This window comes from Octodon degus, unplaced genomic scaffold (genome assembly GCF_000260255.1).
Source record: "Octodon degus isolate 3935 unplaced genomic scaffold, OctDeg1.0 scaffold00010, whole genome shotgun sequence".
NCBI lineage: Eukaryota > Metazoa > Chordata > Mammalia > Rodentia > Octodontidae > Octodon > Octodon degus.
In genome coordinates, this window is record NW_004524586.1 from 9,246,762 (window position 1) to 9,266,331 (window position 19,570).

At 53.9% G+C, this 19,570-nt stretch overlaps 1 protein-coding gene across 1 annotated transcript in view; it reads right to left on the bottom strand.

The window, feature by feature from the left end:
- Positions 1-19,570, bottom strand: part of Kndc1 (kinase non-catalytic C-lobe domain containing 1) — a 66,707-nt gene that overhangs the window by 6,785 nt on the left and 40,352 nt on the right. Inside the window, exons 10-26 of the mRNA XM_004625557.2 lie at positions 18,376-18,534; positions 17,758-17,835; positions 17,073-17,166; positions 16,372-16,537; positions 15,606-16,288; positions 15,182-15,326; positions 14,593-14,678; positions 13,075-13,469; positions 8,438-8,531; positions 8,254-8,351; positions 7,861-8,081; positions 5,769-5,882; positions 5,285-5,432; positions 5,005-5,184; positions 4,199-4,402; positions 3,550-3,632; positions 3,152-3,302 (exon numbers count right to left, since the gene is read on the bottom strand). Coding sequence (XP_004625614.1) covers positions 3,152-3,302; positions 3,550-3,632; positions 4,199-4,402; positions 5,005-5,184; positions 5,285-5,432; positions 5,769-5,882; positions 7,861-8,081; positions 8,254-8,351; positions 8,438-8,531; positions 13,075-13,469; positions 14,593-14,678; positions 15,182-15,326; positions 15,606-16,288; positions 16,372-16,537; positions 17,073-17,166; positions 17,758-17,835; positions 18,376-18,534 — 3,099 coding nt within the window. The remainder of the gene's footprint in view (positions 1-3,151; positions 3,303-3,549; positions 3,633-4,198; positions 4,403-5,004; positions 5,185-5,284; positions 5,433-5,768; positions 5,883-7,860; positions 8,082-8,253; positions 8,352-8,437; positions 8,532-13,074; positions 13,470-14,592; positions 14,679-15,181; positions 15,327-15,605; positions 16,289-16,371; positions 16,538-17,072; positions 17,167-17,757; positions 17,836-18,375; positions 18,535-19,570) is intronic.

The window sequence follows — 19,570 nt, forward strand, 5'->3', positions numbered from 1 at the left end:
GTTAACATCTCAAGTTTTCTTCATAAGCTTAAACAGATGGAAAATAATAATTTCCAGCACTCTTCTCTTCCCCTTCCTGCCTCTTTTGCATCACTGAGGCCTGAGCCCTGGAGTTCTGCACTGAGCTGCACATCCCCAGCCATGAAAATTGAAATTTTTTTTTGTTTTGAAATAAAGTTTGGCTACATTGCTCAGCTTGGACTTGCACTTGTGCGCCTCCTGCCTCAGCCTCTCAGAGTGCTAGCCAGTATTTTTCACCTAAAACTTTCCCACAACTTTTTTGTGTTCAAGTTTTACATTTTGAACCTTAAAAAAATTACATAGTATAAAATTTACCCTCCTATTTTTAGGAATAATCTTGTGGCATGAAACACAGTCACACTGCTGTGTGGCAGGTCTCTGGAAGGCTTAAGCCTTGCAAAACTGAAGCTCTGACCTATGAATCAGCATGCCCCTGTCTTTCCCGAACTGTGGTGCCCCAGCCCCCATATGCTTTCTGTTTCTGTGGGAGGGACACTGTCAGACAGCTCAGACAAATAGAATCATGCAGCATAAATTGAAGGGGGCCTGGCCATAGCTCAGTTCTTTAAGGGCCTGCTTCCACAAAGCTGTCAGCCTCAGGTTGCTGTAGTTCGATCCCCATAACACCCCGGCCAGCCAAACCACCCCTGAGGGCATTCGGAGCAAAAAAAAAACAACAAAAAAACAACAAAAAAAACCCTTATCCCATTTGGGGCCGGGGAGATGGTGCAGTAGGATAAGCACTTGACTGGTAAACGCAAGGATCTGAGTTCAATCCCCGGTTCCGCCAAAAACAAAAACAAACAAACAAAAAAAGCATAAATTGAAATTCTTTTTTCTTTCAAATTCCTTTCTTTTTAAAGGCCGATTAATAAATAATATTCCCAGGTATGTACAGACCATATTTTAAAAAATTAGGAATCATCTATCTATCTATCTATCTATCTATCTATCTATCTATCTATCTATTCATTTATTTGGTACAGGGTCTCACTATGCAGCTCAGACTTGTAGTGATGTCCTGTCTCAGCCTCTCTAGTGCTGGGAATACAGGCGTGGGCCACCATGCCCAGTTTCGGTGGCCAGCACGGCACACCTGGGGTTCCCGGGTCACACAGGGTAGTGGAGATTGAATTTAGGTTGCACTTAGACCACCGAGCTGTCTCCCCAGCCCCAGACCATATTTTCTTTATCCATTCATCTGTCCATAGACATTGAGGTCTTGGTCAGTGTGCTCATCATTTTTAAATAGTATTTTTTTAGTATTTTTACTTTCAAGCTCACCATTATTCACTAAGTTGTTAAATTGCCCTGGTTAGACTTGAAGTTGTGGTCCTCCTGCTTCAGTCTCCCAGAATTCTGGGATTAGAGACTCTACCACCATGCCCCAAACAAATTTTCTTTAAGTTGAGAAACTTTAAACCCTTTCTTCCTGTTCTTGTCTTTGCACCTCACCTTCCAGAACATCAGCTAAAAGTAGTAGACTGATTTTCACTGAGCACTTTTGTTGAGCCCATTGTATTCTCTGGCTAAATTGTGTGTGTGTGTGTGTGTGTGTGTGTGAGTGTGTGTGAGTATGTGTGTGTGTGAGTGTGTGTGTGTGTTTAAAATTTATTATTATTCTTATTTTGCAGTGCTGGAGATTGGACCCAGTGCTTCGGACATAATAGACAGACACTCTACTGCTGACCTGGGCTTGAACTCGCGACCCTTCTCCCTCAGCTCCGATAGTGCTGGGGTTGCAGACATGCATCATCGTGCCCAGCTCCAAATTCAACAATTTGGTGAAATGTAAGTTTACAAACTCAGTCTTCTGATTGTTGACATTTCAGTAAATAACATGCAAAATATCGGTGTATATTTTAGAATGTGACAAATACGTTGGTTCAATAGACACTTGCAATTTCATGTGTCTGATGAGATTGCTTTGGTTTCCTGAGCTGTGGTGGGGTACAACCTGGGGAGCTTGTTTCTTGGGCCCATGTCCACTTTAAGGAAGCCACAGCCCTGCTGGCCATGGGTGCCCTCTGTGACTTGAGGCCACCATCCTCCCAGTCCTGGGCAAATGGCTGCACTGTAAGAAGGAGCCTTGCACACCGATTTTGCCCTTCTTTCTATCACAGTGACTGTCTCACAGTGTGGAAAGAGACCTGGTGGACCTCACTTCACAAAAGCCAAGCCATGCTGACTTCAGGTGAGGGAACTGAGGCCTATGCGATAGGATGCTCGTTGCGTGAAGGTGAAGGCCTCCTGGCCTGGGCATTCTGTCCAGAGAAACTGTGGAGGGAGAGGCTGGCCTGAGGCAGATGAGCCCTTGCCCCCAGGCTTCCACAACCTGCCTAAGAATAGGTGTGCAGGTCAGGCTAAGAAGCCCCCAATCTAACCAGGCCCATGGGACATAGGAGAGCCTGGAACTGGGCCCATAGCCACTGAAGTAAGAGCTGGGCCTCAGCCAGAACAAGTGAGGGATCTGCTGGGAGGAGCAGGGACCAGCAGGTGAGGCAGGCACATCGCGGCCTCAGAGATCAGGGCGGCTGGGACAAAGCTTAGTCCTGGGACAGGTTCAGGTAAAGATGTGGGGGTATCCTGGCAGCGGGGCAAATTTTGACTGAACTTTGTGTATATGTGAGGGAAAGGGAGGGAGTAAGGGAGGGAGGGAGGGAGGGAAGATCTGTGTGTACTGGAACGCATCTGTCTTTATGTGAGGGCTTTGTGTCTGTGTGACTCAGTCTGTTAAGGAAAGTGTCTCAGGTGCTGTGTATGTGAATGTGAAGGACAGTCTTAGTACTGATGTGCAGAATCCCAGCAGAGAGACACATGTCTGTGTCTAAGTGGTCACAGCTTTGAAGCATCCCCAGTAGAGGGAAGAGACAGCATCAGGCTAGAGCGATGTGACCGCTGTGTACTCAGGACGCCCCTGTTAGGCTATCGCGGCTAATCACAGTAATCGCAGTGGCACTGCCCGTCCCTTTGGCCTTGGGTTAAGTGTGGCTCTGAGGGTTGGGCAGTATGAATTCCCTGTACCTGGTGAAGGGATGGACCAACGGGCTCACCAGCCCACTGCCTGGCCGTCAGGCATGTGGACCCTACGACCCCCTCTGACCTACCTTACAGCCATGAAGGCACCTACCTTGGAGGTATGGCTGGTCACTATTTCAGCTGCCACCCAGGTACTGACATCATCTGCATTTCTTAAAAGCTGTAATAGGTACTTGTCCTGAACATAATTGGGCAGAAATAGGCTACAGGTTTTGGTAGACAGAGACTCACAAGAGCTGGCTCTGGAAGAAAAATGGTGTGTTATCATGTGGGGATATGGAAAGGTGGCCCTACCCAGACATAGGGCTGCAGGATTTCTGTGCAGAGTGGGCTGAGGTCAGGCCCTCTTCTCTCAGGGAGTGACCCAGGCAATTCCTTTTAGCCAAGAGCACCCACAAGGCCAGGACCGCATTGGGGAAGCCGCGTGAGACCCGCCCGCCATCCCTCTAAAGGCACAACTCCCAGGCCACCTTGGGAGTCGACACTCACTTTGGAATGGCTGTGCTTTTGTCCATGACACCCAGGGCGCGTGAGTTTAGGAAGTGTACAGGGTGGCACTTTTGAAATAATTCCTGTTAGAGACGTGGAAGTAGACAGTCAGGCCATCGCTTCCAAGGACCTGGTGTCCACAGCAGCATCCCAAGGAGGGCTGAGGTGTTCTGGGGGCCATCTCTGTAATCACAAGGCTTGGCCAGCAGGCTTCCCTATGTACATGGCCCCCCAGGGCTGGTGACATTGGCTAGGCCTGATGACAGCATTGCTTGGTGCTGCTGTCACCTGGCTTATGACATCAGGGCCCTGGAGAGCAGGGCCCAGGCCAGCATGAGGGGAGGATGGCCCAGCTTCAGCAGAGGGTTGCCCCGAGGGCCACCTGTCTCCTAGGAAGCCAACAGGAGGATCTTACTTGTCTGGAGCCCAGGTCTGCCCCCACCTTGGGCCTCCTTAGTTTTTTGCACTAGCTCCCTGGAATGGGTGCATGTGACAACCACAGTGAGGCTCTTCTGGTGTCCACTGGCTCCTCCAGGAAGTGTCCTGTGATGCCAGAGTGTCCCTGAGCCTGCCCCATGAAACCTGAAGTTGGCCTAGATGAGAGTATGGGGTTCCCCAAGCACTCCTGATACCCAAAGCCTCCATGTACCTGCTGCAGCAGTGTCAGCTGCGTGAAGAGTTGGTGCGTGCTGTACTCAGTCAGGAAATAGGGCCCCTTCTCGCTGGCTTTGGCGTAGGGGCCGTAGAAGTCTTCGAAGAAGCAGGGCTTGGGCAGGGCAGATGCGATAGTGTACTGGCGCTCCTTGTGTGGCAATGTCAGCCCATTGCCCCGCGGCAGCCTCCAGGGGAAGCTCTGCAGGCAAGTCAAATTGCCCTCCAGGTCAAGGTGGCGAGATGAGGACCAGACGAGTCCAGTCCAGGCCTCTTTAGACTGGCCCAGCCAAGGGGCAAGTCCCTCCTGCACATGCTTGATGGCACAAGGACATGTGTGTCCCGATCACTTTAGCAGATTCCCCATGGACACAAGCCCTGAGGTTTGGGGCGGTCCCTATCTATTTATTAGTGGAGAGAATATTCACTTCCCCACAGTGGGTTCCTCTACCCAGGTTTCCCACCTGAGGGCCAGGGAGGTGAATTCAGTGAGTTATCATAGTACCCATCTCACATGACTCCCTGCATGACCTTCAGGGCAGGTGTGCCAGGAAGTGCCACCCCAACAAGATCCACACCTGGGACATGCATGGGGAGCATGTACCTATGCACAAATGTGTTTTCTTGTGTGCACATGTGCATGCACGTCTATGTGGATCTGTGCGTGTATGCTTGTATATGTACATAGGTGTGCTTGTGCGCAGACATGTGTATGTGTGCATGTGCATGCCATGTCATCCAGAAGGGACACAGGGAACTGCACCTGCCTGTCCACAGAAGCCCTCCCTTGAGAAAGGCCCACACCTTTCGGGAGATGCCATCTTCTGAAAACCTCTTGCAGAGGGCGTTGAAGGGTCTGGCATCCTCCTCAGCCTCTTTGGGGTCCTCCAGGTCTGTGCCTCGAGCGGCACCATCAGCCCGCCGGTCAGTGCCCACCTCCAGGAGGCCCAGCAGGTGCTCAGCAGAGCCATCTAGGGGCAGAATCTAGGCAGAAGCATAGTGGTCACTGTCTTCTCTGGACGAGGGCAGTGCCTCCCTCTGCAGGTACCTGCAGTGCTGGTAGGTTGGTCTGGGCAGCAGTCACCTTGGAGGAGATGAAGTCCTCGAGGCGCTCCAGCAGCCCTGCATTCCTCATGAAGTCCACAGTGTAGCAGTCTTCCACCCAGGCCTGCAGGACGCAAAGGCTCCGCCTATAGATCTTGGTGAAAGTCGAGGTGGGGTCCTGGTGGGCCCTAGAAACAGACAGGATGCCTCAGCCTGGGGCCACCAAGCGTGGACAAGTGTGGGGTGAGGGGTACATGGGGAAGTCAGGTGACCAGAGCTCCAAGATGCGCTTCTCCCTCCAGCCGCTGCCCAGCAGCCCTGTGAGGCCAGCTGGGCCCCCTGCTTTCCTTTCCTCTTGCACTCACGTTGGCTTTACCATCCTTACCTTGGCCCTCTGCAGAGAGGCTGCACCTATACCCTGCTCCTGTCAGGGTCACCTGGGACTGCTTTATCCTTCGCAGGGGCTAAGCGAGGTGCCTTGGAATCCCACCCAACCTGAGTCAGGATCCCCGCATGGGTGGTACCTGGACAGAGTGCTGCTAATACGGTCCAGGAGGAAGTGCAGGAAGTCATGCGGTGTGCAGAAGTAGCGGAAGGTGTACAGGAACTGCTGGACGTAGCCCTCCAGGAAGGCGTCACTGGGGGGACATTGGCGAGACCTTGGGCCTTAGACCAGCCTCCTGCCCACATACCCTGGACTCACCTGTGCCACAGGCAGGGGGGAGCAGCCCGGAGTGAGTGTGGTGTGTGCAGTTCTGTGTGCATGTATATGAGTTCTGTGTGAGTACATGGATGCCCTTTTTGGGAAATCACAGGCAAGAGAGCCCCTGGGAAAATGAAAGCGTGAAGGGAAGGAAGGTACTGATCACCCTGGAAAGTTTGGCGGCCGGAGCAGAGGGCCCTTCCTTACCCACACGGTGCAGGGGCCAGCCCTTGGCATGGGAGTCTGCATTTCATAGAGGGCCAGCTATGATCACACACACACACACACACACACACACACACACACACACACACACTCAATGTACACAGTGTGCCCCCCACTCACATCACATGCACCCTCACTCTCCATGTACTATACAGTCCCACGTGCACCCATACCATACATGCACAGCCATGTGCCACCACACTATAGCCCAACATGCTCCATGTACATACTTACCACACGTTTACTTCATACATTGTATACACTGTACATAAGCACATTCCCTCATAATCACATACATTATACTACACAATCCTCAGCACACCACACATGTACAGCAAATTGCACAATACCACATAATACTCCCACCAGACAGCACACGAATACATGTCACAGAAAACCCCCAGTGTACCCCACGCACCACACACACATACCACAAACATAATGTACAGTACCCACGTACATGCTTTCTCACAATTACGTACATTATATGTGGTGCCTCAATGTACCACACAGACACACATGCATACCAGACTACACAATATCACATAATAGCTCCACACCATGACACATGGGTGTGGTACATGTTTTACATACCAGATCACACAGTATCCCAACATACCCCAGACCTGCTACACACCTGGGCACACATGTGACCATTACATATGCACACACCACACGTACACACCATCCACTGAACCTGGACACATGCACAACCTCACATGCACTTGTATCTCTGTCTCCCATGATAGCTCAGAGACCCCACAGTAGACAAGGCAGCACCATCGTGCAGGTGAGGAAATTATGACCTTAGTCTGAGGGTCAGCCTGGAGTCCCTGGCTGGCAGGGGGCTCCAGCATGGCTGGATGCAGCCGACCTTAGAATATAGGGTTGATGGAGCAGGGGCAGCAGGCACAGGAGGCCTGTGCCCTGTGGAGGGGACCTTGTTCCCCCGTGGCCCTCCCTGATCCTTGCTGACACCTGATCAGATCCAGGGTCAGCGCAGCCTGTACATCAAAGGGTGCCCCAGGGCTCCACAGTGCCCCTGTGCCTGACTTGGAAAGGCAAAATTCGTCTCTCTGGTTAGACCATCAGGTGAAAAGGGGTGCTGCAGGGCAGAGGGACTGAAAGGTCCAAGCGTGCTAGGTGCGATGAGGGAGGGAGGTCCAGTATCCCAGCCCCGGGACCAGTCTTGGGACCCTGGGCAAAAGTAAGGCTCCTCCTTGCTACAGGCCAAGAAAGCACACTGACATTTATCACTAGGGATCGTGGACACACAAAACTGTTCATGCCACAGAGGTGGAGGCCACAGAAATGCTCCCCATCATTAAGTTCAACAGTGTGATAGCTAAATTGTCCGGGGTTCTCACTTAGTGTGTGGAATGGAAGCTGGGCTATGCCTCAGAGACTCCTGAGGTGTCTGCACTGGAAGCTCATGGAGTGATGGTGCGGGCCACTCCCTAGCTCTCCTGCAGCGCCTGCGAGCACACCCTGAGATGTGGCCTGTGCTTGAAGCCATCATGGCAAGGAGATCAGCCATGGAGCAGGGACAGCTAACAAACCAAATTCAAACTCTAATTAGACATCTTTCTGAATTAAAAGCAGGATAGCCCATCCTTAATGGGAGCCTCTTTCTTTTGTCCTGAGTAAGCTTTTCTCCTTTTGCAGCCCATAGGTTATCCTGGACACACCTGGAATAGAGGTAGGCCATGAGGCCCAGTGGCGTGCCAGCCTGTAGGACTCGAGCCTTCTTCTGGCGGCCCCCACACGGGTGCTTGTTGACATTGTAGAAGATGAGGGAGGAGGACTCGTCCAGGGGGCTGAAGTCCAGGGTGTCACAGGGGGCTGCCGCGATGTTCACGATCACTGGCAGGGCACAGGGCTCCAGGCCCCAGCGCTCCGCGTACATGACCTGGAGGGAGGGGCAAGTCACGGCCAGCGTGTGTGGGATGAGGGTGCCTGGTCATCCGGACCCTGAGCCTGGGATGGCAGGGCCTGTGCAGTTGGCTTCTCACGCGGGGTCTGACCAAGCATGGGTGGGTGCACAGCGCTGACCTTAGGAATCCCATCTGAGTGTTACTTGCCTGCAGATACTTCTTGACCAAGCTGAGGAACTGCACTTTGGACTTCATCTCCTCCAGCTGCCCTTTCAGCTTGGACAACATGGTCTTCACCTCTGAGCCTGTGGGCAGAGCAGAGCTGACACAAGGTGGCTCCCCTGAGCCTAAGCAGAGACCTCACCTGTGGTGATCGTCTGTGCAGGGTTACCTTTGTTGCGCTTTTCTTTCTGTAAAAGCTTCTGGTAGAACTTCAGGGTCTTTCGGTAGTTTCTTTTCTCTATCATGAGCTGCTGCTCCAGCTCCTAAGAAGAAGCACAGTGTGAGAGATCAGGGCAGTTGTGGCCTCTGATACAACTTGGAGCACCCACAAAAGGCCACAATCGCTTGGATGGGAACCCAGATATAGCTTCGCCCTGCAAGGGGAGACAGACACAGCCTCTGTGACTGCACCCAGGGGGCTGTGGGCCAGCTGGATAGGAAGTAAGCTGGCTGGGATGTGCATGTAACCTGGGAGCCTCTGCGAGCTGAAGCGGGACTCCAGGAGTCTTAGGCTAAACTGTTTCCACAGGAGGAGGACCGGCCGTGGCCCACAGCGAGGATCTAGGTGAGGAGCAGAGGATGAGCACAGGTAGGTGCCTGGTGAGAGCCACATGGCTTCCTAAGTAAATTACTTCCTGTGGTGAGGGTCCAGTAGAGTTGTGGCCCTGAGCCTGGTTAATCTCAGAGCAGCGGCAGCCAGTTCCCCTTGCTGATGGCAGCAGCCCCAGACTGGATGCCCCTTCCCCTAGCTCACGGTCCCGCAGTTAACCACAAGAACTGGGTGGCAGAAGGAAAGGCAGGCAACGTTTTTCTTTACATATTCGGAGGACTTCTGTTGGCAGTTCAGAAGCTGTCTTCACCACATGCTGTGTTGGCAGGGATGGCAGACGCAGCCAGCCCCATGATGGTTTGTGTTGTTGGTACTGGGCAGCTGCAGAGGGGTCCAAAGTAGAACCTAGACTCCCTGTGAAGTCAGGTCTTCCAGGACCCCTGGATCCTTCTCCAGCTCAGCTACAGCATACCTGGAGGTGCAGTGTCTCCAGAGAAATGAAGTGGAGAAAACCAGTTTCTCTTCTCTTTCCTTGTCTTTTTTCTTTCTCTCCTCTCTCCTCTGTGCTCTCTTCCCTGTCCTCTGTCTCCTCTCCTCTTCCTTCCCCTCTCCTCCCCTCCCTCCTTCCTTCCTCTCCTCTCCTCTCCTCTCCTCTCCTCTATCTTCCTTCTCTACTCTTCTGCTCTCCTCTCCCTCCCCTTCCTTCCTCTCCTCTCCTCTCCTCTCCTCTCCTCTCCTCTATCTCTTTCTTCTTTTTCTTTTTTGTACTGAGCATTGAGTCCAGGGCCTTTGCACTGAGCTATATCTCCAGACCTTCTTTAAAAAAATGTTTTTTTGAGACAAGGTCTCACTAAGTAAGTTGCCCAGGCTGAGCCTCAAGTATACAATTCTCCTACTTCAGCCTTTTGGAGTGCTAGGATTATGGGTATGAAAACTGACTGTTTAAACCATGCTTAGCTTCAAATCAGGCTTCTACTAGATGGCCAGCCTGAGCCAGTTCTTCCTCATGAGGATGGGACTGGTCAATCCTGGGCCAACCCATGAGAGCTGCCTGCCTAGCGCCTGCGCCTCTCACATGGAGTCACACCATATGAGGATTTGTAGATCATTAAAGTGAGATAAGATAAAAATGTTAATTCTTTAGGCACACGAGCCACCACTGGAGGGACGGTGTAGTTCACAACGCACTGTCTTTGAGGACCATCCCCAGTTGACCACAGAGGTTGAGACGGACCTGTTTCTGTCTGCTGGTTGAAGTGAGGCCTACAGGTCTCCGTGGCCATCCACGCATACCTCTCTGTGATCCAGGCTTCTGAGTGAGGTAGTGGTGGCCACGACCCCCATGGCTGTACCGCAGAGCTCTCCTCCTGCTCTGGATCTATGCCAAGCCCCTTCCAAGCCATCACTCCTTGTCTTCTGAGCAGATGCAGATGTGGCAAATCCATGGGGGGAGGTCTGTGGGCACCAAGGCATTTGGGGACCTGGGTGTGGCTCCCTATATTGTTGGCATGTACCTCCTGCGTGCTAGACTGTGGTGCATGCAGAGTTGACCATCTTTATCTGTAGTTAGACACTTGTCAGGAACAATTCTCAGGATAATGAACAGCAGACAGATTCTTTGAGGACTATCTTGATTGATTTTAGATAAATCCATGTTACCTAAAATTCACACAACACAAGGGATAATGGGGAAGAAAACACAAGTGTTGGCATTACTGTCAAAGCCGTGCACGACAAGCGTGCACGACAGGCTGACCTGGTTGGCTAGATCTCAACATACTGAGAATTGTCCAGGTTGGACTTTTCCTTGCGATCCTCCTGCCTCAGCAGTTCAGACTTCTGAGATTATGGGCACCACCATGCCTAGCTGCATTTGTTATAGAAGTAAATGCAAGGCTACTGAGGCACAATGGCCGATGGCCAACGGACTTAGTTGGATGAATGGCTGGTGGATGTTAGGATAAGTGAAACAACAGCCAGAAGAAAGGTGCAGTAATGAACTAGAAAAAAGAAGAAGACAGGGATGAACTGAAGTCACTGCCGACCCGCAGACCCTGAAGGCAAAGCCTCTCTCAACAGCAAACCAAGCACCAGGGCAGTTCATGGGGTGGCAGGAGCTGGGGCCCTGCATCTGCACTGTGGGGACACTTGCAGCATGTGCATGTCACATGCAGCCACAGCAAGTGCTCAGGGGCGGAGTGTGTGCACCCAGGCAGTCAGCACTGCTTCGGGGTCTTAGCAACAGATGACAGCGTATTCACTTTCTCCTTGGGTTGCAAATGTGAAATCTATTTCTGAGTGATACACTTTGTTTGAAGTAGATATGGTGGGTCTTCAGAGAGACCTATAAGCAGTGGAGGGCATGGGAGACTCACCCGTCCTAGGAGGACAGGTGGGAGGACGAGCTGGGAGGACAAACTCCTTGTCTAGTCCCCATGCCCTGAAGCTGACAGCCTCCTCCAGATCAAACACTGGGGTAAGTCATCCTGGAGTCACCTGCAGTGTGACACTGGCTATCCAGCTGGCTTGTCTAGGGCTCGTGTCTACAGTTCCCCCCAGCTGATTCAGGAGTTGGTCCTACTCGCAGGATCACATTGAAGTTAGAAGAGGCACTGGTCTGGATCCGCTCTCGGTGTGTCTTCAAGGCTTGGTCATGGCACAGAGCCCACAGTCCTTTCTTGAGCTCCTCATGGCAAACACTTATGCCCATAGGCCCTTTTCGGGCTATCAAAGATCCTGGGATCCTCCGGATCCTCCATGCTAGAACAGGCCAGTCTGGAGGCTGCTCAGTACCAGTTGGGCATGCACTGAGGGTGCGAAGCCCACTCTGCTCTTTACTGGCTGCACCAGGTCCTTGCCCCTGTTGTGTACCATGAAGGAAGGAGGAGGATGAGAAAGAAGCTGTGGCAGTGCTTTCTGCTAGAGTTGATGTTTTTTTTTGGTTTGTTTGTTTTTTGTTTTTTTTTTCCTCCCTGGAAAGGCAAGGCCAAGTGGAGCACCAGTGCTCCTGGGACGTCATCTATTCTGGGTGCTACAGCAGTGAAAGATGCAGGGGTTGGATGAGGACTCGCAGAGCAGAAGAAAAGAGAGCCAAGGACCTCTTGGAGCCCAGCGAGGACCAGACTGCCTTTGGGTCCAAGGCTTGGGCCCTCATGTGACGATACTGAGTCTCTGTCCGGTCTGTGAGCTGGAGGCACTGTGGTCTCCCATCTGGGCCATCTGGGCCATCTGCTGTGAACTGTCTTGTCCTCACCAGGTTCCATGGTGCACACAGTGGCCTGGTCTTCAGGGAAGTCCGGAGGAGATGAGAGGCTTGGAGAGTGACTCTGGTGCCTACACCTAGGGATGCTGGCTGCTTCTCTGACCAGGTAATGAGCTGACATGCTGCCAGCAGGAGGTGGCAGACATAAGAAGGGGTGGTCTAACAGCTGCGACAATGCTGGGTGTGTGCTGGGGAGAGACCACCCCTGTGGAGTGGGGCTCAGTCAGGGTTCTGAGGGGGCAGGCAGTCGCAGATGGCCTCCATCTTTTCAGAGACTCAGAGCCCAGACCAGTGGGCAGCGCTTCTATCCATGAAGGGAGGCCCTGAGGCCTGCACGAAGACCCCCCCCAATCCCACCCCGTCATGCTGGGCAGAGCGTGGAGGCAGTTTCTAGAAACTCTGAACCTTGCTGCAGTCTCATAGTCACTGGTAGGGGACCCCAGTTACACAGGCAGCCACCTTGGCCCTGTCTCTCTGCTCGTCACAGCGTCTTGGGCTCTACTGGCCAGGAAAAAGCCTGGGCTGCTCCTGCCCCGGAATGGCACTGCCCGTCAGAGAAGCCCATGCCAGGCCACACAGACCCTGCATCCATCCTGGACTTGCCCTGCCCTGGGCAAGACCCAAGCTCCGGGAGGCCAAAGGGCGCAGGGCTTCACCTGCCAACCTCAGCAGGAAACAGGGCCTAAAGCCCTTTGTGGTCACAAGGGTCAGGTGATTTCCCAAGCACCTGTCACCTGGAGGCAAGGTACCCAGCTAAGGTGAGAAAGGCCATTTCCTGCCTCCAAAGAATGGAGACTATGCTGATGAGGTTAGCACTAGCATAAAAGAGCACAGCCTGGGGCACTGTAGGTGTTCCAGGAGGGGATACACCCTAGCTGGAGGCTCTGGTGCGGTGTGCCCTGGCCTGCCTCCGGGAGTGAGCTGGAAGCACCACCTGAGGGGAGTCAGGCCACAGTGTTGCCCCACCCCTCTCGGGCAGAAGCCCTGGACTCACTGGGCTGTGGGCTTCAGGCTCGGGGTGCCCACCAGCCTTTTGTCTTCCGAGATCCCTCACATAGTTGTAGACCTCAGCCCCGAAGCAGTCAGCCTCGTAGAAGGCACTGGACCAGCCGGGACTGCAGCTCTGGATCTCAGCTGAGCCCAGAGACACCGCCTGGGTGCCCTCATGGGACCTAGCCAGCTGGGTCACGGCGTCTGTGGCTGGCTCCAGGTGCGGGCCTCGTTCATCCAGCACCTCAGGCTGCTGCTCTCTTGTGGCTTTGATTGACTTCTGTGGCCGAAAGCCCACCTCCAGGTTTCCCTGTGAGAGTGTGTCCGAGTCCATGTCTGACAGAGAGGTGGGCGAGCAGGGGCCTCCACTGCCCCGGGCTGCAGCTGGTTTTTCTTTGCCTTGAAAGAAAGAGATGAGGATCAGTGGGCAGCTCTTCTGTCCACGGAAGGAGGCCCAGAAGTCTTCACCACAGCCCCACCCTCCAGAGGTCATGCTGGGCAGTTTGGAGGGTAGTTTCTAGGAACTCTGAGTAGCTTTTGAAGAGATGGCTACAACAAGGAGCAGTGCCTTCCCTAGACCAGTCTATGTCAGGACACTTGTATGGCTTTCTTTTCTTTTCCTTTTCTATTCTTTTCTCTGTCTCTCTCTTTTTTCCTTTTTTGAGGCAGGGACTCACGGTGTAATTCAGGCTGGCTGTGAATTCACTGCGTAGCCCAGGCTGGCCTTGTACTCAACAATCCTCCTGCCTCGGCCTCCTTAGTGCGGGGTTACAGATATGCACCAACATGTCTGGCAACTTGGAGTTTTCAAACTTCTTGTGGGCCTGGGACCCTAGCCCTAACCCTGGGGTCTGTGTGTGTCTCATCTAGCTCGACCTGTCCTTCTGGAGCTCTTAGAGTCAAGCCCAGCTCTAGTGGTTCACAAATTCTTTGAGACACTCCGGGCTCCATCACCTCTGTAAGCTGCTTCCTGGTGGCCTCCTGAGCTCCCTGACTATCAGAGCAGGCAGGTGGACTTCATGCCTGGGGTCTGCTCACTTGCTTCCTGATTTGCTTAAATAGGCATGATGTCACCACAGAGTCCCTCTTATTGGCCAGTAAGCATATCTGGGTGACCAATCACCCTACCTGTTTGGCCAGCCGGAAATTACAGTGTTCAGTGGATCTGGGAATCCTGGGCTAATACTCTGAGAAAACCAGCTGAAATTATTTATTTATTTTTTTTGGCGGAACCAGGGATTGAACTCATGCCAGGGAAGCGCTTATTCCTCTGAGCCATCTCCCCAGCCCAGCCAGCTGAAATTAAATGGCTCATAAGAAGCCAGCACTGTGATGGAAGCCACTGAAGGGAGAGAGGGAGAGGACAGCACAGCCTCTGCCTCAAGGCCCAGGCTCTTGGGTGTCCCTAGAGCAAGGCTGTGCCGTGCTGGAGCCCTTCCTGTAACTCTCTTCAGCTGGAGGGTCCAAGGAGCCCTAGGAGAACAGTGCTAGCTCCTACCCCTGGGAGGGCAGTTTCTCTTACCCAGTCCGTGCAGTGAGGGTCTTTTTCTGGAGGTTGCACAGCTGCTTGGTGAGCTCTGGAGCTGAGACCCTGTGTCCTCAGAAGTGCTGACAATCAGAATGACTGGTCAGACCCCTCCACTCCCGTCCCACTGGATGAGGCCTTGGGCCTGTGCAGAAAAGCCCTCAGCTGGCAAATACTGCTGGGGAATGAGGCCTCACAGGCGGTGGGGCACTGGCTCCATAAAACCCCACCAGATGGACTCCAGAGCTAGTCTAGACCACCCTCTCACACCCACAGAAATGCGTGTTGGTGCTGGGGGCTGGGGTGGGCACATTTGCCAAGCAACTGCTTCATGGAGGTGGGGGAGTGTCAGAAAGCATGCTCCCTGAGCGTGAGCCCCAGCAGCAGACACACACCAACAAACGTCACATCTGGGGGGGCAGTGTAGTTGCTGTGGAGGGCGGTATAGGGGCAGGGTGTGGGTGTGAGGCACTGAGAAGGGAAGGGTTTAGGTCAGGAAAGTCACTAGAACCACAGAGTATGGTGCTGGGCTCCTGATCCGCCTCAGGGCCCCAGGAAGGGAAGCCTGGGCCCTGGGATCACCCACCTCTCAGTGGGAGAGGATGGTCCATTGACCACTTTGAAGAGATTCTGTAGCAACTGTTCATTCCAGTACAGGTCACAGAACTTCTCGGATATGGCCCCACAGAAAGTGGCAAAGGTGAGGTCTTTCAAGGCGTAAATATACTCTCCTAGTTTTACAAAGTGACAGGGTGAGTTAGGATGTGGTACCCTCATTCATGGTCACACAGAAGAGGTGGTCTCAGGGAGAGATGGGCTTGGGTGGATTCCCAGGCACTTTCCACTTGAGGTTCCCGGGCACCAGCTCTGAGCTGCCTTCACTGTCCTGGCGGCCCCAGCCCCTGTGCCACCCTTTATGTAGATCCCCTCTGATGTCCTGTGGGCTGTCCTCTACCCTTTCCTCTCCCTGATCCTCCCAGGGCTCATCTTGGTTCCTGTGGTCCCCATACCCATAATCAGAGCCTCCAGTCCGTTGTCCAGGTAGCCATCGAAGGCAAATTCCTCCTGGATGAGGCGCATGGCCTCCTGCAGGGAGGGACAGGCTGTCTTCTTTGGGGGAGACGAGGTGTCCACGCTGGATGGACACAGCTTGCGGTCTGTTGGCCGGGTCCTCTCAGGGTGATTGCCTGGGCTACTAGGGCTGTCTGGACTCACTGCAGCCAGTGCTGGACCCCGTGCCACTGGCCGGGGGCCTTCAGTTTCGGCAGCCTTGTTCTTGGATGGCTTGCACGGGTGACGTGGGCCTTGGTTGGCTGAGGTTGGCCTTGGAAGCACAGTGGCTCCAGGCGGAACCTGCCCATCTGGCCCTTGCTCTGGAGGCAGCGCTAGTACCTTCTGGGGTGGGGTGGGGGTAGAAGAGCTGGGTGTTGCTGGTGTGGTCCCATCTAGTGGGCTGGGTGGTTTGGAGCCTGGCTGGCAGGAGCACTCCTGGGCCAAGCTGTGTGGCACTGACTCCCTGACAGCTTCCAAGGCTGCCCCCTGCAGCTCTGGACTGGGCGCCAGCTGGTCAAGTGTCTGCAGGCTTGTAGACCCAGAGAGGTCCTGGGCTGCCTGCTTCCCCGCCTCCTTCCCACCCAGTTCGCTCTTCTCCTTGAGCTTCTCAGCTGACCCTGAAGACAAAGAAACCTGGTCCCTGTGAACAGAGAGGAGGAGAGGGCTCAAGAGGGCCCACCCATGCTGGGGGTGCCGCCAGCTGGGGTGGAGGTGGGCACTCACCCGGGCACACCTGCGTCTTGAGCGAAGCTGATGGGCTTAAAGTGAGTGGCTTCAGAGGTGAGGGCTGTGGGCAGCTCCCTGGTTCCTTGGCAGCAGGAAGGTGGGCTGGGAGCAGGCGTCGGTGGCATCGCTGGGAGTCTGGTGTCATTGCTGATTGGCTGGAAGTCTGGGGACAGCAGGTGGTTGGGAGGGCACAAGGGGGAAGGGGCAGGTGGAGGCCTGCAGGTACCACACTTAAGGCCCTGCTAGAGTGTCAGACCCAAGGCTGGGCACTTTACCCTTTCCTACACACCCCCAAGGAACTCTCCTGCAGGGTTGGCCCAGGGGCCAGGAGGTGGGGAGTGACTGGTGCCCAGGAGTGAAGGGAAAGGCCAGAAGACTGGCTACAGCCAGGAGGTCTAGGGCTGCTGGGAGGGGTCTTGTCCCTGGCCCAGAGAAGGCTCCCTGAGGAGGCAGCCAGGTAGGGTGAGAACTCTGGGTGAGAATGTAGCTGGGGAGGGTGGGCAGAATTTGGAGCTAAGTCCTGAGTGAGGAGTAGGTGAGGCCAAGGATGGCCTGGCGGGGCTCTGGATCTACTGCTCGGAGCTTCTGGGTGACACTGGTTGTGAGTGGCCTCAGGCCGGACTTGGGATGGGCAGTATGGGTGTGGGGCACAGGAGCTGGCAGATAGGAAGGGCTGGAGGAGTTGGAAGCATGCCCACCTGCACTGGGCTTGGGAGCTGGTGCTGTGCGGGGTTTCAGTTCAACCACTGAGAAGGCATTTTGGAGACCGATGGTCTCTTCCTCTTGGTGAACCTGGGGTGGAAAGTCACAAATGGCTGGTCAGCAGACAGGACAGTGGGGCCCGTAACTACAGTGTGGAGGCCTGCCCTACAGTGCCCAGCAACATGACAGGCATCTGAGGAGCTTTCTGTGGTACAGGGGAGTCTGACTCTGAGGGTCTGCGCTGAGATTTGGGTCTCCCCCACTTCAGGAAGGTTGTGGTAAGTTTCTAGAGAATGGGAAGAGTGTGGTGTGGTGGAAGGAACCCCCCAAACCTGTGTTGGGGATGGGAGTTCAGTCCCCTGGGCATGGGGGTGCCTGCTCCAGATCCATCCAGAAAGCTGACAGGCACCTTTGGAAATGCTGTTGGCTGCCCAAGGGTCACTCCGCAGGACCCACAGGGCATGGGCAACATGGTGTAGTCAGCAGCACACTCAGGTCCTCCACAAGCTCATTCCCATGAGTAGCGGAAGTGAGAAAACAGTTGTGTGAGGAGGACGGCTTTTCATTCCTTCTTCCCACATTCCCTCTCTGCCCTAATACAGCAGGAGACTGGCAGGTTTCATGTCTGGGTGTTGGCGGCAAGCAGTAGCCCTCCCCGAGCTTTGAGGTGTACCGCCTTACCTTGCAGGTGGACACCCACAGGTGGGCTAGGATCTTTCTGCTATCCATGCCCCGCTGGAGAAGGTAGCTCCCACAGACCTAAAAGCAGGGAGACCATCTGGGCAGGCTAGGATGGGCAGCTCAGGCATCAGCTCCTGCCTTACCAGCCCCAGTTTCCCTGATGCTTCCAGGAACACGGGTGGATCGGCCACAGGGAGTCCCTGGGGTCTTCTCTGCAGGGGCCCTAGCTTGGGTAACCTTGATGAGAGTTCACTTCTAGGTGTCTGGCCTTGCAGTCCATCTGCAGCTGTGAATAAAAACTGAACAGGAGAAGCCACAGCTGCTCCCCAGCTCATGCCGTGCTGACAGCTTCTGCCATATGTGCTGGAGGCAAAGGCAGGGATCTAGGAGAGGCAGATGTCATAGAGTGTGGCAGAGAGGGTCAGAATCAGCCTGTGTGTGTGCGCAAGACCAAAGTCCCCAGGCTTGCAACCTACCCAGGGAAAGAGATGAGTTTTGTAGATAAAAGAGTTGCAATTTTTAACAGCTGACCCCACGCTATCTGCCCACACAGCCAAAAAAATGAAAGTCATTCCATTCTCTACCTAACAGAAGTCCTGGGACCATGCATACAGTTACCTTGATGGCCTCAGCCACCGATGGCCGCTCCAGAGCACGGCGTCTGGCCATGTCCAGGAGAAGAGTCTTGAGCCTGCGTGGTAGGGCTAGCTTTTGGTCACGGGGGACGCTGAACTTGGCTGCAGTCCACAGGACAGCGGCCACACAGTACACTGAGGCCTGGGTGGGGTCAGAGAGAGGAAGGAAAGGTGGCAGAGGGGTCAGAGGAGCCAGGAAGGCCCAGCAAACCTGGCCCCAAGAGTACCGCAAGACGCAGCCACACTGAGTGGTAGTCTGCCCAGACTCAAGGCCATCCCTGTCAGATCCACCATGAAGCCCTGGGGTATGGCATGGAAATCGTATTAACAAGACTCCCTGCCCCAGCATCTTCATCACAGGGACTGGCTGGGACTCCCTTCTGGCCATTGTGTGTTGCCCAGCTGGTAATACTGACTGCAGGACAGACATGTGCTCCCATGTCCACATGCCTGTCAGTTGTACCAAGTCCCACTGATGAAGGGATGCCTATTGCACAGTTCAATATGCTTTTCCCTGTAAGTTCTCCCTGAAGGGCTCTCCCAGCTTAACCAACTACTGCATCCACAGCAACCTACAATGAACTGATGCGCCTGACAGGGATGAAGGATGCTATTTTTGTTCACCTCAGTAAGAGCAGGATAAGATGCACATGGGAATGTTGCTGGTGGTTATAGTTTGTGTCTAGATGTTCCCCAAAGCCTCCCGCAGTCATGGCGCAGGCTTCTAGAGTTACGGGTGTGAGTGCTGTACCCGCCCTGGGGGCAGGCAGCCTGCATGCAGTATAAGCGAGGGAAAGAGGCTTGCTCTGCAGCTCCTCCTGTTTGCTTTTGTTGCTTTTGCTGTCTTCTGATACCACGAACTCCTGCCCTCCGCCATGTGCCACTCTGTCTTGGAGCCAGCCGAGTATGGACTGAAACCTCCACAAACTGTGAGCTAAATAAACTTTTCCTCCCTTAATTCTGGGCATTGGGTATTTTGTCCCAGCAATGAGAGAAAAGGAACTACGACACTGGTTCTAAGCACAGTCTTTGTTGAATCAGAAAATCACTGTTGAATGGACGAAGATTGTTTCCTCAAGCTTTGGGCAGTGTGCAACGAAGCAACCACAGCCACAACTTGCTTTTAAGTTTGGTTTATTCATGAATGTCCTCTCTCAGCTTGTTCAGTCTGGCCCGTT